The sequence below is a fragment of the Salvelinus fontinalis genome, chromosome 12, assembly GCF_029448725.1.
Source record: "Salvelinus fontinalis isolate EN_2023a chromosome 12, ASM2944872v1, whole genome shotgun sequence".
Classification (NCBI taxonomy): Eukaryota; Metazoa; Chordata; class Actinopteri; order Salmoniformes; family Salmonidae; genus Salvelinus; species Salvelinus fontinalis.
In genome coordinates this window covers 12,047,221-12,073,420 of record NC_074676.1, presented here as the reverse complement: position 1 = coordinate 12,073,420, position 26,200 = coordinate 12,047,221, and the positions used below count along the sequence as shown (strand labels likewise).

The following is a 26,200-nucleotide window of genomic DNA, read 5'->3' as shown; positions in this document are numbered from 1 at the left end:
TTACACACAAGTTAAATGTTGTGGACAAGAGATTCCATCAGCAAAATAAGGCTTTATTTTGATTATTTTTATTGTGTGAACCGACATGTCATTCATAGAAGCATTAAAAAAGTTAAGCTAACAGTAATACAGCTAGAGGAGGTTTGCTTCCGAGCCTCAGAGTTGTGGTGAACAGGAAGGTAAGGCCTCAGAGTGCAGGCCCAGCAGTCTAAACTATAGGAGAGGAGCCTGGCTGTTCAGCAGGTTACAGTACAAAGATAGGATTAAAGCATTAACAACTGACCCTATACAGTTAACTGGCAGTGCTTGACACAGAACGATTCCAAGATTACAACTCTGGACTCAAGGATGGGAAAGCAACTCACTGAGCTAATGTGGAGGTTAAGTCCTTTTTCATAAAACAAAACAAAAAGGATCTCTCTCTGTGAAAGGTGAATCATTTGCTTTCAAATGCGGGCCAAATTCTAGTTTAGACTTCTCATCAAACATGGCAATGTAGTCAACATTATACAACATTCATAAAAAGATTTGATAGTTTGAAAACAAATTTCAAGAGGGGTTTGTCACTGAAATAACACGATAGCTTGGCAACTTCCTTAGTGATGGCAAACTCAAGGACCCTTCTGCATAAGAACCATGGAGAGTTAGCTCTCAAATTGAAAATACAACCCTAAGACACCAACCTGGCTGAGACACACCTCCAGATTAGTCACATACATAAACACTCAGAAGCCTATATAACCTATAGAACCCTGCTTAGACATTTTAGAAATCTAGACAAACATAATTAGTGTGCAATGTTTCCCATGTTAGCAGTTAGAGCCTCCCCATCATACTTCACTCTCTTCCTCATCATTTGGTTAGCTGATTGTGACCTCTCTCTTTCGGTCTTTCTCTCGCTCCATGTACTCCGTGCTCATACAGTTAGGGCTACACTCTCCTCTCTCCCTCCATTCACTTTCACTGCTGAATGAAGCAGTATGTTCTATACTGTAAAGGGTCACATTCTGCTGCTATTCCAGTAGCCCTAGCAACTGCTCTCCTACGCCCAGAAAGTAGACTCCCTGTGCGATGCCAAAGAGCGGAGCAATGACCAGAGCGCGACATGTCGCCCCCTTGAGGAATGTTGCTGGGCCCTCTTTACTCCAGATCCGCCTATGGAAAGGTGAGAAACCTGCTGTTGGTGAAAGGTTTACACATACACATTGGAGCAGCAAACATGTGGGTTTTCCAGTGCATGCCTTACCGTGTGCAGTCAACAATGCCACGGTATGTGTCCTCCCCCTCCCCCTTCTGCAAGGTCTGTATACGAGTCTTTATGACTGCCAACAAACACACACACAGAAATCAATGTCAACTCAACTGCCCTGCTCTGGGATTCCTGAGTTATTGATAATACCGTAGTTCATTCCATTGCACTTGGGGTATCATTTAATTGTAATCCGCTAAGTAAATTCAATAGCCTCTGCAACCCCAACCCAACACAGGATTCAGACCTTAAACTGTCCATTTTTAACATCTGCAGTGGCAAGAAATATGTGAACCCTTTAGAATTACCTGGATTTCTGCATAAATTGGTCATAAAATTTGATTTCATCTAAGTCACAACAATAGACAAACACAGTCTGCTTAAACTAATAACACAAACAATTATACATCTATGTCTTTATTGAACACACTGTGTAAACATTCAGTGTAATAACTGGTTGACCCGCCTTTGGCAGCAATAAACTCAACCAAATGTTTTCTGTAGTTGCGGATCAGACCTGCACAACGGTCAGGAGGAATTTTGGACCATTCATCATTACAAAACTATTTCAGCTCAGCAATATACTTAGGATGTCTGGTGTGAACCGCTCTCGAGGTCATGCCACAGCATTTTAAAATCGGGTTGAGGTCAGGACTCTGACTGGGCCACTCCAGAAGGCGTATTTTCTTCTGTTGAAGCCATTCTGTTGTTGATTTACTTCTGTTTTGGGTCATTGTCCTGTTGCATCACCCAACTTCTGTTGAGCTTCAATTGGTGGACAGATAGCCTTATATTCTCCTGCAAAATGTCTTGATAAACTTGAATTCGTTTTTCCGTCGTTGATAGCAAGCTGTCCAGGCCCGAGACAGCCCCAAACCATGATGCTCCCTCCACCATACTTTACAGCTGGGATGAGGTTGATGTTGGTGTGCTGTGCCTTTTTTACTCCACACATAGTGTTGTGTGTTCCTCACAAACAACTCAACTTTAGTTTAAACTGTTCATAGATAAAGTAGCAACAGTGCTGAACTTTCTCCATTTATAGACAGTTTTTCTTACCGTGGACTGATGAACATCAAGGCTTTTGGAGATATTTTTGTAACCCTTTCCAACTTTATGCAAGTGAACAATTCTTACTCTTAGGTCTTCTGAGATCTCTTATATTCGAGGAATGGTTCACATCAGGCAATGCTTCTTGTGAATAGCAAACTCAAATTTTGTGAGTGTTCACATACTTTTTCCAACCTACACTGTAAATGTTTAAATTATGTATTCAATATAGACAAGAGAAATACGATAATTTGTGTCTTATTAGTTTAAGCACATTGTGTTTGTCTATTGTAGTGACTAAGATGAAGATGAGATAAAATTTTAGGACTAATTTCTGCAAAAATCCAGGTAATTCCAAAGGGTTCACATACTTTTTCTTGCCACTGTACATAAGGATTAGGTGGTGTTATTGTGGGCATTACAGTGTAGGACTGAACAACATGTACTGCTCCTGAATAACGTGTATGTTACTGAATGACACTGTGAATACAAAGGTTTATCTCTGCTTTATGGCGCTCCCCCAGCCCTTCCCTGTCTCTGTCTCTCTCACCGTCCAGTGGGGTGACAGCTACAGCTGCCACTGATCCAGCTGTGCAGCCTGCCATGAAGGACTGCAGGAAGGGGGCCCGCTCCTGCAGGTCTCCATGGCTACTCGGCTCTCCTCGGCCCAGCGCATTCAGGTTGGCGAACATCGGGAAGTAGATCATAGAGAAAGGGACGTCCCTGGAAAATGAAAAATAAGAGGTATGCCTCAGTCCACAGGAGGATTAACCCTGCCAGACATAACTGCAAGAACCTATTGATTTGCAGTACCAGTCAATTTTGGACACACCTATTCATTCCAGGGTTTTTCTTTATTTGTACTATTTAATACATTGTAGAATAATAGTGAAGACATCAAAAATATAAAATAACACATGGAATCATGTAGTAACAAAAAAAGTGTTAAATCAAAATATATTTTATATTTCAGATTCTTCAAAATAGTCACCATTTGCCTTTATGACAGCTTTGCACATTCTTGGCATTCGCTCATTCTCAGCTTCATGAGGTAGTCACCTGGAATGCATTTCAATTAACAGTTCATTTGTGGAATTTCTTTCCTTAATGCGTTTGAGTCAAATCAGTTGTGTTGTGACAAGGTAGGGGTGGCATACAGAAGATTGCCCTATTTGGTAAAAGACCAAGTCCATATTATGGCAAGAACAGCTCAAATAAGCAAAGAGAAATCGTTACTTTAAGACATGAAGGTCAATACGGAAAATGTCAAGAACTTTGAAAGTTTCTTCAAGTGCAGTTGCAAAAACCATCAAGTGCTATGATGAAACTGACTCTCATGGGGACCCACACAGGAAAGGAAGACCCAGAGTTACCTCTGCTGCAGAGGACAAGTTCATTAGAGTTAACTGCACCTCAGATTGCAGCCCAAATAAATGCTTCACAGAGTTCAAGTAACAGACACATCTCAACATCAATTGTTCAGAGGAGACTGCGTGAATTAGGCTTTCATGGTTGAATTGCTGCAAAGAAACCACTACTAAAGGACACCAATAAGAAGAAGAGACTTGCATGGGCCAAGAAACACGAGCAATGGACATTAGACCGGTAGAAATCTGTCCTTTGGTCTTGAGTCCAACCGCCGTGTCTTTGTGACACGCAGAGTAGGTGAACGGATGATTTCCGTATATGTGGTTCCCACCGTGAAGCATGGAAGAGGTGTGATGGTGCTTTGCTGGTGACACTGTCAGTTATTTATTTAGAATTCAAGGCACACTTAACCAGCATGGCTACCACTGCATTCTGCAACGATACGCCATCCCATCTGGTTTGCGCTTAGTGGGACTATCATTTGTTTTTCAACAGGACAATGACCCAAAACACACCTCCAGGCTGTGTAAGGGCTATTTTACCAAGGAGAGTGATGGAGAGCTGCATCAGATGACCTGGCCTCCACAATCACCCGACCTCAACCCAATTGAGATGGTTTGGGATGAGTTGGACCACAGAGTGAAGGAAAAGCAGCCAACAAGTACTCAGCATATGTGGGAACTCCTTCAAGACTGTTGGAAAAGCATTCCTCTTGAAGCTGGTTGAGAGAATGCCAAGAGTGTGCAAAGCTGTCATCAAGGCAAATGGTGGCTACTTTGAAGAATCTAAAATATATTTTGATTTGTTTAACACCTTTTTGGTTACTACATGATTCCATGTGTTATTTCATAGTTTTGATGTCTTCACTTTTATTCTACAATGTAGAAAATACAAAAAAAAAAACACTTGAATGAGTAGGTGTGTCCAAACTTTTGACTGGTACTGTATTTTGGGCTTGATTAGCCAGTGTGCCAGTCAGACCCGAGATACACTAAGCACTGTACATAGAATGTAAGAGACAACTTATTTACAAAAAATGTCAAATGTTGAACAGAGGGCTGCAATTTGTGGTGTACGTAAATGAGGTAGCCTTCACCAGAAGTAAATCTGAAAGTCTTTGCCACGAACTAATCACCACTAATGAGACAATGAGACAAATCAGGCCTGACAGTGAGTCTAGCAGGTTACCTCAGTTCACTCAGTTCAGGACTACTCAGAACTGAGCAACAGAAACATGCTGTTGCCTATGTGAATTTGAGAGAAACAGAGAGCGTGTTTGACCTCATCAATGTGGCTCCTGCTCCCCGGTAGAGGCCAGGCAGGCCGCGTGTTTTCAGTAGCTCCAGGGTGATACGGATGGCAGTGGTCCGTGGTGGTGGGGCTGGCTGGGATGGAGGGGGGGCCACCAATGACGGCACTGGACCAGGAGCTGCAGTGGGTGCTTGGACCACTCTGGTTATGGCAGCTGTCACACACACACCACATCAGTGTCAAAAAACTTCAGCAGTAGAGTCATTATCACTGCCTAGCACACACTGAGCTGTGGCCTAAGGACAAATGGTTCACAGAACTCACCCAACCTTCCTGCGTCTTGCAACTGGATCTTGAGCATCTCCATGGGTGTGGTCACTATCACCTGACACGTCCCCGCCCCACATCCTGCCAGTATCTCCCCCCATAGGGGCAACTTCCTGTGGGACACAATGACAGGGTTAGCAGGCAAATAAATAACACATAGCAATGGCACCACCATTCTGATAAATAGACACAGTGCACTGTAGCAATAGCACCTTCGATCGTCTGACTTTATTACAGTAATGTTATGTTAACTAAGTATTATCCATCTGATGACCTTTTTGCATAAATACAGTTGAAGTCGGAAGTTTACATACACTTAGGTTGGAGTCATTAAAACCCATTTTTCAACCACTCCACAAATTTCTTGTTAACAAACTGGAGTTTTTGCAAGTTGGTTAGGACATCTACTTTGTGCATGACACAAGTAATTTTTCCAACAGTTGTTTACAGACAGATTAATTCACTTATAATCCACTGTATCACAATTCCAGTGGGTCAGAAGTATACATACACTAAGTTGACTGTGCCTTTAAACAGCTTGGAAAATTCCAGGAAATGATGTCATGGCTTTAGAAGCTTCTCATAGACTAATTGACAATTTGAGTCAATTGGAGGTGTACCTGTGGATGTATTTCAAGGCCTACCTTCAAACTCAGTGCCTCTTTGCTTGACATCATGGGAAAATCAAAAGAAATCAGCCAAGACCCCAGAAAAAATATTGTAGACCTCCACAAGTCTGGATCATCCTTGGGAGCAATTTCCAAATGCCTGAAGGTACCACGTTCATCTGTACAAACAATAGTATGCAAGTATAAACACCATGGGACCACGCAGCCGTCATACCGCTCAGAAAGGAGACACGTTCTGTCTCCTAGAGATGAACATACTTTGGTGTGAAAAGTGCAAATAAATCCCACAACAACAGCAAAGCACTCGTTAAGATGCTGGAAGAAACCGGTAAAAAGGTATCTATTTCCACAGTAAAACGAGTCCTATATCGACATAACCTGAAAGGCCGCTCAGCAAGGAAGAAGCCACTGCTCCAAAACCGCCATAAAAAAGCCAGACTATAGTTTGCAACTGCACATAGGAACAACGAACGTACTTTTTTAGAGAAATGTCCTCTGGTCTGATGAAACAAAAATGGCCATAAAGACCATCGTTATTTTTTGAGGAAAAAGGAGGTGGCTTGCAAGCCGAAGAACCTCATCCCAACCGTGAAACACGGGGGTGGCAGCATCACGTTATGGGGGTGCTTTGCTGCAGGAGGGACTGGTGCACTTAACAAAATAGATGGCATCATGAGGGAGGAAAATTATGTGGATATATTGAACCAACATCTCAAGACATCAGTCAGGAAGTTAAAGCTTGGTCGCAAATGGGTCTTCCAAATGGACAATAACTCCAAGCATACTTCCAAAGTTGTGGCAAAATGGCTTAAGGACAACAAAGTCAAGGTATTGGAGTGGCCATCACAAAGCCCTGACCTCAATCCTATAGAAAATATGTGGGCAGAACAAAAAGCGTATGTGAGCAAGGAGGCCTACAAACCCGACTCCATTACACCAGCTCTGTCAGGAGGAATGGGCCAAAATTCACCCAACTTACTGTTGGAAGCATGTGGAAAGCTACCCTAAACGTTTGACCCAAGTTAAACAATTTAAAGGCAATGCTACCAAATACTAACTGAGTGTATGTAAACTTCTGACCCACTGGGAAAGTAATGAAAGAAATAAAAGCTGAAATAAATCATTCTCTACTATTATTTTGACATTTCACATTCTTAAAATAAAGTGGTGATCCTAACTGACCTAAGAGAGGGAATTTTTACTAGGATTAAATGTCAGGAATTGCGTAAAACTGAGTTTAAATGTATTTGACTAAGGTGTATGTAAACTTCCGACTTCAACTGTAAGTACTTTAAGGCAGGGGTTCTTGAAGTGGAGTCCTATGCTGCCGTTTATCTCAATATCAAATCATTTCTGGATAACAATTAAGTACCTTACTGTGATTGTTTTCAATTAAGATTGTGCTATGCAGAAATCACTCCGCCATTTCTGGTTGCTAAAACTATAATAATTTGCCTAATTTCAGTTTGTGACACAATAAGCTAGTATAGTGTAGAGAATCATTGTACCATCTAAACCGCTGTGAAATATATTTTCATAACCAAAAATATTGTTGTTACAGCTGTTTGAAGCTGGTGCACAAAACAAAGTAAAAGAGACAAAAACAAAAGCGTGGAAATAGCATACATAGAATATACAGTATCTACCGCTTCATAGAGTTGCTTTCAAGTAGAATGATAGATCTATAACTCACATTTCTGTGTCAATTTGGTTGGGTCGCCCACAAATCTACATATTGCCACTTTCAAATGGTCAAAAAGAAACAACATGGCAAAGAGCAATTTCTCACACAATTTTGCTAGGACTGTCTGGGAGTGGTCTGAATGGGGAGGGGAAAAGTGAAAATTAGCTGTTATTGGCAGAGAGGTTTGGGATTCTCTTTCTTATTGGTCTATTAACTAATTGAGGTCACCAGGAAGGCCAAAACTCCATCCCACCAAAACAGGCTGAAATTTCAGGCAGCTCTTACACTAAAAAGGCATTATTGTCAATTTCCCAGTATTATTCCAACCTCATAGTGTGGAAATGTATATAAAACACAGGAAAATCATGTTTTTGACTGCACTGGGCCTGACAACAGATTAAACAAAGTTTGGCCAAGGGATCCGTGGAATAAGTTTAGAGGGTGTAATACAATACAATGTAATATTATTAATCTACAATTTATGTTCTTAACCATGGGCAACATGGGTCTGTGAGGGATATTGGTATCCACAGTAATCCACCAATTATCAATTCTGTTTTCCTTACCCAATTTTTTGTTCATAAATGCACTGTATTTCTTTTGCTTTAAAAGTGCAACGTTTTCTCTCTGCCTCAAGGAAAAATCTGAAGTTGCAGGATATTACCTTTAAAGCTGCAACAACAAAACATCTCTCTGCCACATGACAAATCTGTAGAATTGCAGGAAATCCGCTTGAACTGCAACATTTTCTCTCTGATGCCAAGAGGTGTGCCTTTTAAAATGTTCCTTCCCAGGGCCCAAAACTTTGTTCCTCCTGGCGATGCACTGCCGAAGTCATAGTAAAACTCCTTATATGCTGATTTATGAGGGGGTCCCTGATGAAATTGCTATCACAAAAGGGGTCCCCGGCCCCAGAACGTTTGTCCCCGGCCCCAAAAAGTGTTTCTGTTTATGTATCTTTCAGTTGAATTGTGACAAAAGTGTAGGTGCTGTTCTAGGACTAAATGTGAGTTACCCATCCTTGGAGAGTTTCTGTCTGAAGATATCGTTTGCTGCCAGTTTGATGGCTTTCTCTGGTGTGACAAGAGTGAGATTCACTACTGCACCTGAGGAGGGGTAATGGATTATAGCAACACAAAGTACTGTTAACGTCATACACAAAACCTTCCCCTGCACTGCACTGCCATATGATTAGCTCTAGGCTAGTTACTAACTGTGAGCGCTTGATTGGTAGGCCGTCATTGTAAATAAGAATTTGTTCTTAACTGACTTGCCTTGTGAAATAAAATAAATTTAAAAATACTTTTAAAAAAGTAAAATACAAGGTTTACCGCAGTTATGTAAATTTAGGTAGTGTTAGCTAAATTCAAAACACAGAATTGTACATTCCATGAATCCAGGGAAATAGTACCTCTATACATCCCAAAGTAGCCTTCCATCTTAACGGTCTTCGTCAAACAGTCCAGCCTTCACATAACAAGGAGAAATATTAAGGTAAAATCAGTTTGGGTGAACTTTCTGAAGAATTCCATCCATGAAATTCATGATTTATTTTATAACATTTATAACTGATGCTTTTGACCATGCATAAACAATGAATACCTGAATGTTTTGTAAATGTTGACTGCAAGTAGATTGTATGTTTTAATAATAATAAAACATGTAAAAATGAATACCATGTAGGTAATTTGCATTTCCTTACAATACAGTGTCTTGTAAATCTTAACATAAACCCTACATAGTTGAATGTTGGTTGTTTGGTATCACTTAAACACAGCTACAAACACAACATAATTGATGAACACTTTACTTTAATTGGTTCACATTGGGATTATACATTGATGTGATCAACTTCATGAGCAGCTACTAGATTGTTACTTAATTAAAAGACCATGTGTAGTCAGGATGCCAAAGGATCACTCCTGTGCCAACAAGTAACTCACTGGGCCAACATTCTGTCTTCACCAAGGTAAATATAGGCACAATGCCCACTCAACCCTGTTGCCATAGCACTGTCTTATCTGTACAGATGTATAGAGATAGATAGCTGTCTGTACTAGACAACCAGTAGAGCCAAGAATGTCAAGAAGTAATACCATTGAGCCAGGAATAAGCTTTTTTCCCTGTCGGATTTATTGTGAAAGCCACTCTGTAAATATAGCGCTCACCAATACAGCACCAAATGATTGTTTTGAATGCAGATGTGCAAAAACACATTTGACCCAATCTGCCCTCATGGACAGCTTAGTCGGATTACTTGGAAACAATTACTGTGTGTATGAGTCAAAACAGAACTATTTTCTCTTTTCTTCCAATTCAATAAACTGTATTCCTCCCACAAAGGAAAACTCCCTCTTTCAAAAGGAGCGTCTCCCCGTCTCAAAGACCTCAAATCCCTGGTGCGAGTCAGAGGACAGGAAGTGTCTCAAGTCCCTTGTGTGAATAAAATAAAAGAGGAGCCAAGGAAGTACTCACATCCCGGTGTAAACTCGGGCACCCTGCTGGTTCTGTAGGCGGGTCTTAGCCAGATCAATAGGAAACACACAGGTCACACCCACCAGCCCTGCCACGCCCCCATTAATCAGCTTAGCAGGTAGGCTGCGGAGATGGAAACCACAAAACACGAGCACACACACCCACGCAAGCCGACCGAGGGAAACAAATCCATGCAAAACACCCAGACAAAGAGGAACAGATACATACATACATACATACATACATACATACATACATACATACATACCACACGGAAAGACACAGACATAAACACTATGTAAATGAACAATGTTAACATAGGGCAAAACAAAATGTTTTCTCCTTTCACTCTATTGTTAGATTGAATTCTCAAGGTTCTAGGTGAAGAGATATTGTAATTGTGTACCTAACTTTCTGCTCGGCCATCCTGGCTGTCACTGGGCTCCAGGCCCACGTCAGTTTCCTTCCTCCTCCTCCGATCGGCACACCTGCTCAGCCCCAAGGTGTCACAACTACCGAACCCTTACCGGCCCACCTGACTCCAGCACAAATGCAGCTTGCCGCCTCTATGGTATCAATGTGGTGTTTGTTCTTCCACAGTGGGGAACCATTGGGGTTCCTCTCCGCTATAACGTGGCACCCACCACCTGAACTTAACCGGTGTCCTCTGGCCAGTCTTCCTGCTCTGCTGTGCTACACAGGAATACAAGTGGTCCCTGTCTGTTCCAAAAGAGCAAGGCCACACCAATGACATGGGTCAGGTTACCTTTTCCCATACCTCAGTATCATACAGAGGTCCTTTTATCTCTGTGTTAACTCTCTGAACTGCAGTGACAACTCTTTATAGCAATAGTTGTTCAGGGTATTGCAGAAATGTAATGTCCACAAACTGAAACATCATTTTGAAGCCCATCCTGGTTATTATTGAAGCCCATCCTGGTCATTCATTACCAGGGTCCCAGATCTGTTTGCGCCATCATGCCACTCCTTGTCATGTTGGCATTGGACAAGGAGTTGAAGGTTAGCACAAACACGTCTGTTACCCAGGCAGGTCAGTCATAATACTGAGGCAGAATTTCCTGGGTCTCCCACATGTCTTAAGTTTCTCTAATCGTATTGCAAAGGGATAAGACTATTTGATCTACATAAGAGGGCAGACCTGAAAGATTTCCTTTTGCCGTGTATGAAAACTTGTAACATTGGTTTGACAACTTTTTTCTGCCAACAATGATTGTCAGAAGCTGGTCTGTACAATATTATTATAAATAATATTACCCAAGATGTAAAATTGACATCAGGTGTTCCCACCTCAAAAATTACCCTCTTCTCCTCTGTCCCCCCCTTACCCTTTTTTCCTTTCTTCATTTTTTCTCTCTCAGCTCCCTAACTAATCTCCCTCTTAATCTCCCCACCTCCATTCCCCTTCGGTCTATTTTTACCTCAGTAAACCTTCCCTCTGTCCTCGCTTCTCTCTTCCTATTAAAATACAATCAATTCACCTTTCTCCATCTCTCACCTTTCTGTTGATTTCTCCTCAGTTCTTATCTTTCACCACAACCATCCTCCTCTTTTGAACCGTTCCTCTGGATCCCTCTCTTACTACAGCTCTGTACTTGCATTTCTAGTGCCCAATCACATTCTGCACATGCCTTTCACTGAGCCTCTCTGTGAAACTTTCTTTCAGCTCCGCTCCTTTCACACTAGTCCCCTGCCAAAACACAGACAAGAGCGTCTACCCCACGCCAACCTCAAACCCAAAAGCCCCAACTTCTCCAATCTGCACCAGATCATCGAGCTCAGACAACATAGCTTGTTTTAAGTCTGACATTTTTCTTTTTTTTTCATAAGAAAGATAGCAATGGGGAACTTACCCCTCTCAGTGCATCCCACAAGCAGGATCAAGCTGTCCACTTTTCTTTCGCTTCAACAATGTGTGCAGCAATGGTATTCAAGCGAGAGCGATCTGAGAGACCTAGTCGCCACTCAGGGGCCGTTGCACAAACACCAGCATTGTCCTCCTGCCTAAGTCCCTCCCTCTTGTGGTGACTCACTGTGACACAGCCCCGGCAACACAGCTCTGCACTAACGCAACGCGACATAAACTCTGCCTATAGTCACACCACAAAGCTACAGAAACTCAACTCCCCACTCACATAACATGCTGACTGTGCAAAAATATTGCTATTATAATCCACAAAAACCTGAGCTGCAATACTAAGGCACTTTATGTATTCAGTCGCAGCACAAACATGACATAATACCGCAGAGACCCAATATGAGCCACAACTGAGAGACACTGATATTTAAAATTCAATTAAACAACAGTAAACAAAAACGAATAGTTGAAATTCTATTCAAGCATTTAAAAAATAATTGTAAGAATAATATATAACTGAAACAACCAATGGAATAACAGCAACTCAGCATTACTGCAACAACTGATTCCACTAACACAAGCTCCACCCTGCCTTGCCCCAACTGATTTATATAAGTATGGATTTTAGTAGTGATTTATGTTAATGAGAAAACAACTTCTGACATTGAAAATCAGTCACATCAACTGGCAAATACTTGCATTCCAGCAGTAAATGTCGCAAATACTTGCATTCCAAAAGTAAATGTCGCTTTTCGATGGATATTTCTCATTTGGGTTACAATCTGTTGTCACGTTACAGTACAAAGACAAATGTAAAAAGGGCTGGTAGAACACTTTTTCTTATCTTTTGGAGTGGTACACAAGTCAGAGTCTGTGAAACTCAAGTGGAAACAGGTGCGAGCTTCATATTATACATTCTGCATGCAGACTGCAGAGACAGACTGTACTAAATTTTTAATTGCCATAACAAGACAGTGCTTGCAACCCCTGTTATATCCTATCTACAACTTTTATGTTTACATTTGTTATTATCTCATTATTGAGTGTGTTTATTTTCTTCCACAATGACAAGGTCGTTGTAAGAGCGGAAGCATTATGGATGGTCTTTTTGTGGAGGAGAGGACTTGTCTTCTCTGAGCTGTCCGTTGAGCCTTTCAGAAAGCGCCAATGAGAGAGCGGCTCTCACACCAGTGTGTCGCAGTGGGTAAATGTGGCCCCCAGACTGCCTGGTGTCAGGTTACAAACACTGGACACCCCTTAAGTCCTGGTGAAGAGGATTTCACAGCTTTCACAGAGTAGACTGTGATTATGTAATGTATTCATATTCCAGAGATCCTTTGTTTGGCCATATTGAGCCAGTGAGTTCTGGCTCAAATACTGTACAAGTATGTCCAGAGGAACAGTAGACAAAGTCATCACTGACAACGTCATGGGTATGATATTGATGACCAACCTGGGGTTGGATGCATGATCCACACCTTTCCTATTGCCTCAGTTTCATCAATCAATGTCCTATAAGGTTACACATACAGACAGTACTCAGAATAGCCCAACTATAGAGTACTTACACACTTTTGTCCCTTGCAACTAGAGTGCTTACACAACCAACTAGAATTCAACGCAAACTACATGATGACAAAGATCATGCTCACTGAGGTGACTCATTATTTGTAATCGTGCATGGTCTTTTAATCTTAAAACAATGGTCAGTCTATATTAGGACAAAGCTAGTGAGCTGCATGACATGGTATTGGATAGTCTTTTTGAGGCACATAGATGGCATGTTGTTGATCCCCTCTGAGAGTTGTGACTGGATGTTCTGAAAGAGCCTGGATCATTAAACAAAGTCCACGTTCTAAAATGAGTAGCCTACCTAAGCTCAACCACAGCCACACAGGACAACAGGCAGTCAGGATCTGTCTGTCTCCTAGCAACATGGCAGCACTGAAGGGGCACAGAGGCTCCCAGGGGACCTAAGCCCATCAGACCATTGACAGCACTGTGAAAGCTGTCCACCGCCTAGCCCTGAGGTGACTTCTCAATCAACCCCAGCCCTAATCAAATCCAAATCAAAATGTATTGGTTGCATACACAGATTTGCTGATTTTATGGCAGGTGCAGCAAAATTGTGTTTCTAACTCCAACAATGCAGTAGAAGGTCTCACAAATACAATAAAGGTAATTTAAAAAAATCCTTATTGATGTCACTTGTGAAATCCACTACAATCAGTGTCGATTAAGGGGAGGAGACAGGTTAAAGAAAGATCTTTAAGCCTTGAGACAATTGGTAGGTGCCAGGCGCACTGGTTTGTGTCAAGAGCTACAACGCTGCTGGGTTTTTCACGCTCAACAGTTTCCTGTGTGTATCAAGAATGACCCACCACCCAAAGGCCATCCAGCCAACTTGACACAACTGTGGGAAGCGTTGGCATCAAACTGGGCCAGCATCCCTGTGGAACGCTTTCGACACCTTTTAGAGTCCATGGCCTGACGAACTGAGGCTGTTCTGAGGGTAGAAGAGGTGGGGGTGCATCTCAATATTAGGAAGTTGTTCCTAATTTTTGGTATACTCAGTGTACATACAGCGTGAGTATACAACAGTATATAAACAGAATATGAGGTTGTCAGCGTTCAATGACTCTACAGTATACACGGTGCATTCGGAAAGTATTCACACCCCTTGACTTTTTCCGCATTTTGTTACGTTACAGCCTTATTCTAAAATGTTTTAACTTGTTCTTTTTCCCTCATCAATCTACACACAATACCCCATAATGACATAGCAAACACAGATTTATTACAAATAAAAAACTGATATCACATTTACATCAGTATTCAGACCCTTTACTCAGTACTTTGTTGAAGCACCTTTGGCAGCTATTACAGCCTTGAGTCTTCTTGGGTATGACACAGAAGCTTGGCACGCCTGCATTTGAGGAGTTTCTCCCATTCTCTGCAGATCCTCTCAAGCTCTGTCAGGTTGGATGGGGAGTGTCGCTGCACAGCTATTTCAGGTCTCTCCAGAGATGTTAGATCGGGTTCAAGTCCCGGCTCTAGCTGGGCCACTCAAGGACATTCAGAGACCTGTCCCGAAGCCACTTCTGTGTTGTCTTGGCTGTGTGCTTAGGGTAGTTGTGCTGTTGGAAAGAGAACCTTCGCCCCAGGCGGAGTTCCTGAGCGGTATGGAGCAGGTTTTCATCAAGGATCTCTCTGTACTTTGCTCCGTTCATCTTTACCTCGATCCTGACTACTCTACCAATCCCTGCCGCTGAAAAACATCTCCACAGCATAATGGTGCCACCACCATGCTTCACCATACAGATGGTGCCAGGTTTTCTCCAGATGTGACGCTTGGCATTCAGGCCAAACAGTTCAATCTTGGTTTCATCAGACCAAAGAATCTTGTTTCCCATGGTCTGAAGGTCCTTTAGGTGCCTTTTGACAAACTCCAAGCGGGCTGTCATGTACCTTTTACTGAGGAGTGGCTTCCGTCTGGCCATTCTACCATAAAGGCCTGATTGGTGGAGTGCTGCAGAGATGGTTGTCCTTCTGGAAGGTTCTCCCATCTCCACAGAGGGACTCTGGAGCTCTGTCAGAGTGACCACCGGGTTTTAGGTCACCTCCTTGAACAAGGCCCTTCTCCCACGATTGCTCAGTTTGACCGGGCGGCCAGCTCTTGGAAGAGTCTTGCTGGTTCCAAACTTCTTCCTTTTAAGAATGATGGAGGCCACTGTGTTCTTGGGGACCTTCAATGCTACAGACATTTTTTGGTACCCTTCCCCAGATCTGTGCCTCGACACAATCCTGTCTCTGAGCTCTACGGACAAATCCTTAGACCTCATGGCTTGGTTTTTGCTCTGACATGCACTGCCAACTGTGGGACCTTATATAGACAGGTGTGTGCCTTTCCAAATCATGTCCATAAATTAATTCAATCCATTTTAGAATAAGGCCGTAATGTAACAAAATGTGGAAAAAGTCGAGGGGTTTGAATACTTTCCGAAAGGCACTGTACATAAGGCATTAGTCTCAAGGTGCAGGACAGAGTACCGAGCAGGTAGCTGGCTAGTGATGGCTGTTCAACAGTCTGATGGCCTGGAGATAGGAGCTGTTTTTAAGTCTCTCTGTTCCGGCTTTGACATATTATTATTTTTTTTAATTACAATGAGGGAGAGGATATTATCCTGGCACCACTCACCAGGCCTCTAACCTCCTGCCTGTAGGCTGTCTCATCGTGGTTGGTAATCAGGCATTCCACTGTCGTGTCATCAGCAAACTCTATGATTGAGTTGGAGTCGTGCGTAGCCACGCAGTCATGAGTCAATGGGGTCTGAGCACACAACTCTGGGGAGCCTCTGTGTAGGGGATCAGTGTGGTGGAGGTGTTGTTGCCTACTCTCACCAAATTGTGTCCTAGAAAGTCTAGGACACGGGGGCGGAGCTAGCATGTTGGAGTGAACGGCTGCGTGTGAGAGGCTCCTGCAACTTTTTTGCGAAATAATCTAACTTAACCTACTTTATGATACTTTTTACAACAAACGTTTCTTTCTAATACAACATCGTAACTTTCTGTGTAAAAATGCCGAGTAATAAGCGACCAAAGGACAATAAATCCACATCGGAGGCCTACTCCACACCAAACAACGAGACAGACATGGCGGAAGGCACAGGCAACAACGTGACACTTAAAGAACTTACCCAGGCTTTGGGAGAACTACGTGTTGCTTTAGCGGAGGATCTTAAGGCTACTATTGCTGAACTGGACACCAAAATCGAGGGCACCATTCGAGCGGTCGCTTCGCAGGGCCAGAGTATTGTGGACCTTGAGAGGGCTTCTGAATCCAGCGCTGGTAGGATCGACGAGTTAGAGAAGCTGTGCTCGTCACTACAGGGTACTGTGCAGAGGCTTTCTGTGAAAGTGGTCGACCTGGAGGGCCGTTCCAGACGTAATAACCTTCGCGTTGTTGGTCTGGCAGAGGGGGTAGAGGCGGGCTCTCGCCCCACCGACTTCTTCGCCAAGCTATTGAAGGATGCAATGGGATCGGACGTTTTGGCTTCGGACCCCCAGCTGGACCGTGCACATCGCGCCCCTGTCCCAGTGCCTGGACCGTGTCAACGCCCTCGCCCAGTAATCATCTGTTGTCACAGTTTCAAGACCAAGGATCTTATCCTGCGCGAGGCCCGAATGAGGGGCAACCTGTTACATAAAGGGCACCCCTTCCGTGTCTATGATGATTATGCGCCCGATGTGGCAAAGGACCGTGGCGGCTACAGAGATGTCATGGCCAAACTCTACAAACTCCATCTTCGCCCAGCCTTGCTCTTCCCTGCAAGACTAAGAATTACCCCGCCCTCTGGTGAGAAGATGTGGCTCTCCTCGGTTTTGGACGCAGAGAAGTTTATCCGGGAACATACGCCAATCCCCCGTACAGGTTAGAGTGCCTTGTCATTGTGTGTTAGGGTCTGCTCATGGAATCGAATCCATACTAAACCATAACGGGTGAAACCGTATTGAACGGTCTCAACAAGGGCTACCGAACATGTAAGATGCTGTGGAGGGCGGTCTTGGCTCTCAATTAAAGTCACTTTCATTCTGGCTGTGTTCAGAGCGATGCCTATTTAGGATGCCTTCCAGGTTTGATCATTGACACTTTCGGATGAATATACTTATATTCCCCCCATTTTTTTTGGTTTCGTTATTTATTTTTTAATTCTTACATTTATTGTTATTACAATACCATTTATTTAAAGCTTGCAGGGGACTGGGGGTGATGGTGGGGAAGGGGCAGACACAGACACCTGGATAGCAGGTGGATGTTTTGTGCCGTTCTGCCTTTGATATAGCCGAGGGCCGCTCTCCCGATTAGATCCCTACCAGCTCTCTGTAGTGTCTAGGTAGGTGTGCGTACATATAATTATTATTTGTACTTTATAATTATTTTCTCTTAGCATGTTACTATTATGTATGTGTATATTTTAAATTAGTGTAGATTATTACTCTGGGGCATGAATGTTTCTGTATGTATGGGTATGTATGTGTATATGCGCATATGTAGATATGTATGGGTGTGTGTGTGTATATGTATATTTTTAAATATATACCTTTATATGTATTTTTTGGGGATGTGTGTGTGTGTGTGTATGTGTTTGTATGTATGTGTGTGTGTGTATGTGTATGTATGTATATATGTATATATATGTGTGTATATGTATGTATGTATGTATGTATATGTATATATATATATATATGTATATGGGTAAGTATGTGTATGTGTGTGTATGTATACATGTATATAACCTTTTTATTTATTTATTTTCTGACTGGGGGATACGTTTAATTTAGAAAAATTCTTGTTTCCGATCTAACCCACAATATGTAAATGTACGGCTGTCTAAGTTGGTTGCTGATGGTTCATGTTTAGACCGGCAGTGCTTAGCAAAATAATCTTGTGATGCTATATCTTGCTTATCTCAGGGATAGATAGACCCAAGATGACGCTTAAGTGCGCAATATGTTTAGGTTGAAACTTATTCTCTTTAGGTTTATTAGATGCTAATTGGACACTTTATTCGCGGGAGCCTCCTCAGTTCATATGTTAGTAGAAGTTCTAGGATAGTGAGAGGTGAACGTACAGTTGGGATTTTATTTCTGTTTCACCTCTTGTTCGAGGTCGCGCCGTGCTTTTTTGGCATCGGCCAGACAATGTGTTTATTATTTTTATTTTTATTTTATTTTCTCTCCTATTTGTGTATGCCTGTTAAAGGTGGGTTGGGCGGGGGGGTAAATAGTGGGGAAAGTAGGGGAACAGGGTGGGAAGTAAAGGGGCTTGCAGGGGGGGAGGGGCTGGTTGGATACTGCTCGGGTGTAGCTGCTACATATGCTGATCGTGATGGTTTGGTGCGCTTTCTTACCTTTTTATTGAGTTACAAGTTATGCAGGCCACCATAGGAACTACAAATGAGAGGGGGGCGGGGCTCACATTCACTTCCTGGAATGTCAGGGGCTTAAACGAACCAATTAAGAGAGGCAAGGTCCTAGCCCACTTGAAAGCACTCTCGTCTGATATTATATTTTTGCAAGAAACCCATCTGAAAAATAATGCTCACAGCAGACTTAAATGTAGGTGGGTGGGGCAAGTGTATCACTCTAACTTCTCTGCCAAAACGAGAGGCTCAGCGATTCTGGTACGGAAAGGAATTCCCTTTCTACATAAAACCACTATTGTGGATAAAGAGGGTCGTTATGTGATCGTAATAGGAGAGATCCACTCTACTTCTGTAACTCTACTAAATATCTATGGGCCAAACATTGATAACCCCTCTTTTTTCAAAAGAGTCCTTGCCCTGATTCCAGATGTCTCCCATACTAACCTGATCATTGGAGGGGACCTTAACTGCGTGCTAGACCAATATTTGGACAGATCCTCTACCCGGCGAACCCCCACCTCCTATTCAAGTGAATTCTTGAATACCTACATAAAGAATTCTAACTTATTTGATATATGGAGGATCACTAACCCTACGGGCAGGGAATACTCCTTTCACTCTCATGTTCACAATGTTTATACTCGAATTGACTACTTTTTGGTTGATGCTAAACTACTCCCCTATACCTGTAATGTGAAGTATCATGATATTATAATCTCGGACCACAGTCCACTCACCTTCTCCCTGAGATTGGGTGACATGGTACCAAACGAGAGGGTCTGGAGGTTAAATCCTCAGCTCCTCACAGAACCAACATTCTGTGAACATCTTAAAGACCAAATAACATTTTTCTTTGATACCAACGACAACACAGAGACTTCCCCAGCATTACTGTGGGAAACACTTAAGGCTTATTTGAGAGGCTGTATCATCTCCTATCAGACTGCCAGGAGTAGGCAAAACAAGGGAAAATTGGTAGAACTGGAGGGACAAATTCACTTACTGGATAGGGAGAATGCTAGACATCCATCTATGGAGAAACATAAAAAAAATTACCTCTTTAAAATTTTAATATAATCAGACTCTCTCAGCTAAAATTGCTAAATCTTTTCTCTACGCCAAGCAAAAATATTTTGAGTTTGGTGACAAACCACACAAATTACTCGCCAGACAACTTCGAAAAATTGTGAGTGACCGAATGATTCACAAAGTTAAGTCTGCATCTGGGGAATTACTCTCTTCCCCCAAAGACATCAATGACAGATTCCGTCAGTTTTATGAGACTCTATATACATCTAAAGCCGATTCTAACCCCTTAATTATGCAAAACTTTTTGGATGACTGTAATCTTCCTGCCCTGAACCAGGAAGATTCTAACTTCCTGAATAAGGAAATATCTCGATGAAATTCGAGAAACAATCAAAACTCTAAAGAGTGGCAAGACCCCGGGCCCAGATGGATACCCGGGTGAATTCTATAAAACATTCAGCAACATGCTCTCTCCCTACCTGCACAAAATGTTGGTTCAGTCCAGAGAGGATGGAGCTCTCCCATCTACTTTGGATGAAGCATTCATTACAGTTATACATAAGAAGGGTAAAGATCCGGAAGAGGTAGGGTCGTACAGACCAATATCCCTCCTCAATACAGACCAAAAGATTTTAGCAAAAACCCTGGCTAACAGGCTTAGCACTTTAATTGGCAAACTGGTCCATTCGGACCAGACCGGCTTTATCCCGAACAGAAACTCATTCTTCAATCTCAGGCGCCTCTTCAACATTATGTATTCTCAGAGGTTACCAAACATGGACCTTGCCGTTATATCTCTTGACGCCGAGAAGGCTTTTGACCAAGTTGAGTGGTCCTATCTATTCAAAGTCCTACATAAATGTAATATTGGAGATGGGTTCATAAATTGGATCCAGCTTTTATATAGGAACCCCTGTGCGAGAATACTCACTAACCAATCATTGTCGCCCCGATTTAACCTCTACAGAGGGACAAGGCAGGGTTGTGCGCTGTCGCCTATGCTCTTCGCCCTAATCATTGAACCTCTCGCTCAGACGATTAGATCTGATGCAGCAATACACGGCTATAATACTAAAGATACTCTAAATAAGATTTCCCTATACGCAGATGACATTCTCCTCTATGTAACAGAACCCCAAGCTAGTATTCCAGCTATTCTTGATGTGATTAATTTGTTTGGTACCTTCTCGGGATACAGAATAAATTGGAACAAGAGTGAATTAATGCCCATACGGTTACAAAACACCTCCTGGCTAGAACATCTTCCACTTAAGTTATCTTCAGAAAAATTTACCTATCTAGGAATTGTAGTTACCAAACAATATTCTTTACTATTTAAAGAGAATTTCCCCTCGCTGATGCAAAAACTAAAAACAAACATACAATTTTGGAGAACTCTCCCAATTTCTCTGCTCGGAAGAATTAATGCCATTAAAATGGTCTTCCTCCCACAACTGCTCTACCTATACCAGAACATCCCAGTATTCATACCTAAATCCTTTCATAAACAACTGGACTCAATTATCAATCCTTTCATCTGGGATTATAAAACACACAGGATAGGTAAAAAACACCTCTGCAAATCCAAGATGGAAGGAGGATTGTCTCTCCCAAATTTTATATTTTATTATTGGGCCGCTAACCTCCGTGCGGTTACGTTTTTGCTGGATGACGCACGTCCGTCACCCACCTGGCTTAGTATGGAGCGTGAGGAGTGTCACCCCTTCTCTATTGGTGCTGTGATTTTGTCGCCTGTCAATCTGGAGAGGTCACTTTATCGTAACAATCCTATTATACATAGCACAGTCCGAATCTGGAGGCAAATTAAAACCCACTTTGAGCTTAGACCAATGTCATTCATGCTCCCTGTTGCCAGGAACCCCTCCTTTGCCCCCTCCAACCTTGATAACACCTTTGAGCAATGGGGAGAGTTGGGGATAAGTACCATAGGGGATTTATATATAGAAGGGACCTTTGCTTCCTTTGAGTTGCTGAGGGAAACTTATAATCTTCCCAGAAATAACTTTCTCAGATACCTACAAATCAGAGACTATGTTAGGAAACACCTCCCAACATTTGGGAACGCTAAGCCTTCCATGTTTGACGGATGCATAAAAACATCCCCCACTTCAGACAAACTGATATCTCGTTTATATGACTCTTTTCAATCGGTTAGCACACCCTCTACAGAGGACATTAAGGCAAAATGGGAGGAAGAACTAGGGACTGACATTTCGATGGCAGACTGGGAAGATAGCTTGGAGTATATCCACACCTGCTCCATTAACTCCAGACATCGGCTCATACAATTCAAGGTATTACACAGATTACACTATTCCAAAACCAAACTGCATAGGATATTTCCTGATACATCCCCTTTGTGTGATAAATGTCAGGCTGCACAGGGTACACTTCTCCACTGCTTTGCCCTATGCTCTAGCTTGCATGGTTACTGGTGTGGAATTTTTAGGATCCTCTCTGAAGTTCTGGAGACTTCAATTGACCCAGACCCGCTTCTGATAATCCTGGGAGTGTCTGATTCCCTAATCGGACTAACCAACCCCCAAAAACAACTCATCTCTTACAGTCTCATTTCGGCAAAAAAACTAATCTTGTTGTTCTGGAAAAAGAGGGAAGCGCCCACTACCAAATTATGGCTCAGCGAATTGGCAAACACTGTACACTTAGAAAGGATTAGATATATTCTGAACAATAAATTATTAACATTTGATCAGATCTGGCAGCCTTTCCTCTCTTACTTGGACCATTCGGCGCTGTGAATTTGTACTTTTTAACGCACTCTCCATTGTAATATTTTAATCCACCTCTGGGCAGCACGTGCTGGCACCGCCACCCGAGCAGCGGGGAGGGGTATAAGGGGAAGGGATAAAGGGGGGGAGGGATAAAGGGGGGGGAATAAGGGGGGGTGACACCCACCCTCTTTCTTTCTACCTGTCCTTGTTTTGTATGTCTTGTTTTGTAATAATTGTTTTGTACCCAGAACTCTGGATCTTTTTATTTCTGTCTGCTCTTTTATGTTTAGTTAAAAATTGTATACCTGCCTTTCATACCTATACACCATTCCTGTGTGTGTTCAATAAAAATATTTGAACGAGAAAATCTAGGACACAATTTCACAGGAAGGAGTTCAGACCCAGGGCTCTGAGCTTAGTGACAAGCTTGGATGGAACTATGGTGTTGAAAGCAGAGCTGTAGTTGATGAACAGCATTCTCACATAGGTATTCCTCTTGTCCAGGTGGGATAGGACGGTGTGCAATGCAACAGCGTTTGCATTGTCTGTGGATCTGTTGGGGCGGTATGCAAAATGTAGTGGGTCTAGGATGTCGGGCAAGGTGGAGGGGATATGGTCCTTGACTAGCCTCTCAAAGCAATTCATGATGACAGAGGTGAGTGCTACGGGGCAATAGTAATTTAGTTCAGTTACTTCAACTTGTCTGGATACAGGAACAATGATGGATATTTTGAAGCAAGTGGGGTCAACAGACTGGAATAGAGAGAGGTTGAATATGTCCGTAAACACCCCAGCCAGCTGGTCTACGCATGCACTGAGGACACAGCTTGGTATGCCGTCCGGGATGGCAGCCTTGTGAGGGTTAACACGTTGGAAAGTCCTACTCACAGTGGCTACAGAGAATGGGAGCCACAGTCCTTGTCAGCAGCGGGGGCCCACGACAGCAGCTCTGTCTTGTTTTCCTCAAAGCGGGCAAAGAGCGTGTTAAGTTTGTCTGGGAGTGAGGCGTCGGTGTCCGATGTGGCTGGTTTTCCCTTTATAAGCCGCGATTGTCAGAAGTCCCTGCCCAGTGACGCGAGCTTACCAGATGAGCTAAATGCCTTCTTGCTTGCATCAAGGCAACCAAAACTGAACAATGCATGAGAGCACCAGCTGTTCCGGACAACTGTGTGATCACATAGTCCCTGTGCCCAAGAATGCCATGGTAACCTGCCTAAATGAGTGCTGGGCCATAGCACTCACATCATAAAGTGCTTTGAAAGGCTGCATCAACACCATCATCCCAGAAACTCACTACAATTCGCATACGGCCCCAACAGATCCACAGATGACACAATCTCCATTGCACTCCACACTAGCCTTTCCTACCTGGACAAAAGGAACACCTACGTGAGAATGCTGTTCGTTGACTCCAGCTCAGCGTTCAACACCATAGCGTCCTCAAAGCTCATTACTAAGCGAAGGACCCTGTGACTAAACACCTCCCTCTGCAACTGGATCCTGGAGTTCCTGACAGGCCGCCACCAGGTGGTAAGGATTTGCAACAACACATCTGCAGCGCTGGGGACCCTCAGGGGTGTGTGCTTCGTCCCCTCATGTACTCCCTGTTCACCCACAACCAAGTGGCGACACATGACTCCAACACCATCATTATGTTTGCTGATGATCACCGACAACATTGGTAGGCCTGATCACCGACAACGATGAGACAGCCTACAGGGAGAAGGTCAGTGACCTGTGAGTGTTGTGTCAGGACAACAACCTCTCCGTCCATGTGAGCAAGACAAGAGAGCTGATCGTGGACTATAAGAAAAGGGGCGCCGAGCACGCCCCCATTCACATCGACAGGGCTGTAGTGCAGCGGGTTGAGAGCTTCAAGTTCCTTGGCGTCCACATCACTGATAAACTATCATGGTCCAAACACACTAAGACAGTCGCAAGAGGGCACGACAACACCTATTCCCCCCTCAGGAGACTGAAAAGATTTGGCATGGGTCCTCAGATCCTCATAAAGTTCTACAGTTGCACCATCGAGAATGTCCTGACTGGATGCATCACCACTTGGTATGGCAACTGCTCTGTATCTGACAGCAAGGCGCTACAGAGGGTAGTGCTTATGGCCCAGTACATCCCTGGGGCCAAGTTTCCTGACATCCAGGACCTTTATATCAGGCATTGTTATAAGGCCCCCAAAAAAATCATAAACTCCAGCCACACTAGTCATAGATCTCTCTGCTATCGCATGGCAAGCGGTACTGGAGTGCCAAGTCTAGGTCCAAAAGGCTACTTAACAGCCTCTACCCCAAGCCATTAGACTGCTAAGCAAAATGGCTACCCGGACTATTTGCATTGACCCCCTTTTTTATGCTGCTGCTACTTGCTGTGTAGTATCTATGCATAGTCACTTTACCTCTACCAACATGCACATATTACCTCAACTAACCTGTACCCCGCACATTGACACGGTATATAGCCTCGTTATTGCCATTTTGTGTTACTTTAGTAAAAATAAAAAATTATCTGCATTGTTGGTTAAGGGCTTTCAAGTAAGCATTTCACGGTAAGGCTACACCTGTTGTATTCGAGCATGTGACAACTACATTTTTGTTTTATTTGACATGCCTCTTGTGTCTGAGCCATTCAATTGCGACTCCACTTTGTTCCTGTAATGTTTTTGCCTCATTGATTGAATATAATAGAATACAGCTAGGTTAAATCGAAGGGCAGTTTCCATTTGTTACTGAATATGGCAATATGGAAAATGTTAAACAGATGGTTGTAGTCTGGAAATTGCAGTATTGCCCTTTGTCTTCAATCCATTGTAAAGTTGTGTAGCCTACTTATAAATTTGTGAATTATGCTATGTTATTTTGGTAGTCCATTTTAAGATAGCCGCCCTATAATGGCAGTTCAGAGACAAAATTACAACGTTTCAGGCCAGTGGTCACTCACCTCCTGATCAGTGCACACTTATCTCCGTTAGGCTACATGCGCTTTCCCCTTCCTGCGATGGGGGGAGCCACCGCTTTAGATTCTAAACGTACTTACTCTCCATTTAAGGAGACTGCCGTTACAAAACAAATGTATTCAAAACCTTTTACTCGCTATTCTAGCTAAGAAATCTACACTTAACTGTGCTTTTATATAAACTGCATGTTGAAATATGAAGGCTAATTGCTGGCCTATAATAGGAGTTGAATAAGGAGATTATTACCTAACTCGTCATAACTGGACCAGGGAGGACAAAACAAAAGAAAAGCAACATCCAAAATACGGTCCAGTGATCAAATAAATGTAAGTCCATGTAAATGCACCTGCCGCTTTGCTTCAACTCTTGAAAACGCGCAACAGAAGAAGCACTCACTATTTTTATGCAGATACGGTACTTTTGAAAGACCATTCTGAAATCAGTAGCATACCCTTTAAATAGGGACCGGTCTATCAAGTCGAGGTGGTGGTGGATGTCTGCAGAAGATAGCATAAACAAAACAAATAAACCAGATAATCAAATGTTAGTACCAATATATATATATATATTGCAAGTAAACAAATATTTTGATGTGTATTATAAATGCTTGGTGGA

General features: G+C 42.8%; 1 protein-coding gene across 3 annotated transcripts; it reads right to left on the bottom strand.

The window, feature by feature from the left end:
* Positions 1-52: 52 nt before the first annotated feature.
* On the bottom strand, positions 53-26,012 carry slc25a18 (solute carrier family 25 member 18). 3 transcript variants are annotated; one of them, XM_055939726.1, is made up of 10 exons: positions 25,832-26,012; positions 10,440-10,753; positions 10,034-10,156; positions 8,970-9,025; positions 8,574-8,664; positions 5,243-5,358; positions 4,949-5,132; positions 2,850-3,022; positions 1,247-1,322; positions 53-1,155 (listed from the first exon to the last, which is right to left on the bottom strand). In XM_055939726.1, exons 2-10 carry the CDS (start codon positions 10,457-10,459, stop codon positions 1,014-1,016), a joined length of 981 nt encoding a protein of 326 aa, XP_055795701.1. In that variant the 5' UTR covers positions 10,460-10,753; positions 25,832-26,012; the 3' UTR covers positions 53-1,013. The 3 variants fall into 3 exon arrangements, with proteins under 3 accessions (XP_055795701.1, XP_055795699.1, XP_055795700.1); XM_055939724.1 differs by lacking the exon at positions 25,832-26,012 and adding an exon at positions 11,905-12,070; XM_055939725.1 differs by lacking the exon at positions 25,832-26,012 and adding an exon at positions 11,550-11,753.
* Positions 26,013-26,200: the final 188 nt, after the last annotated feature.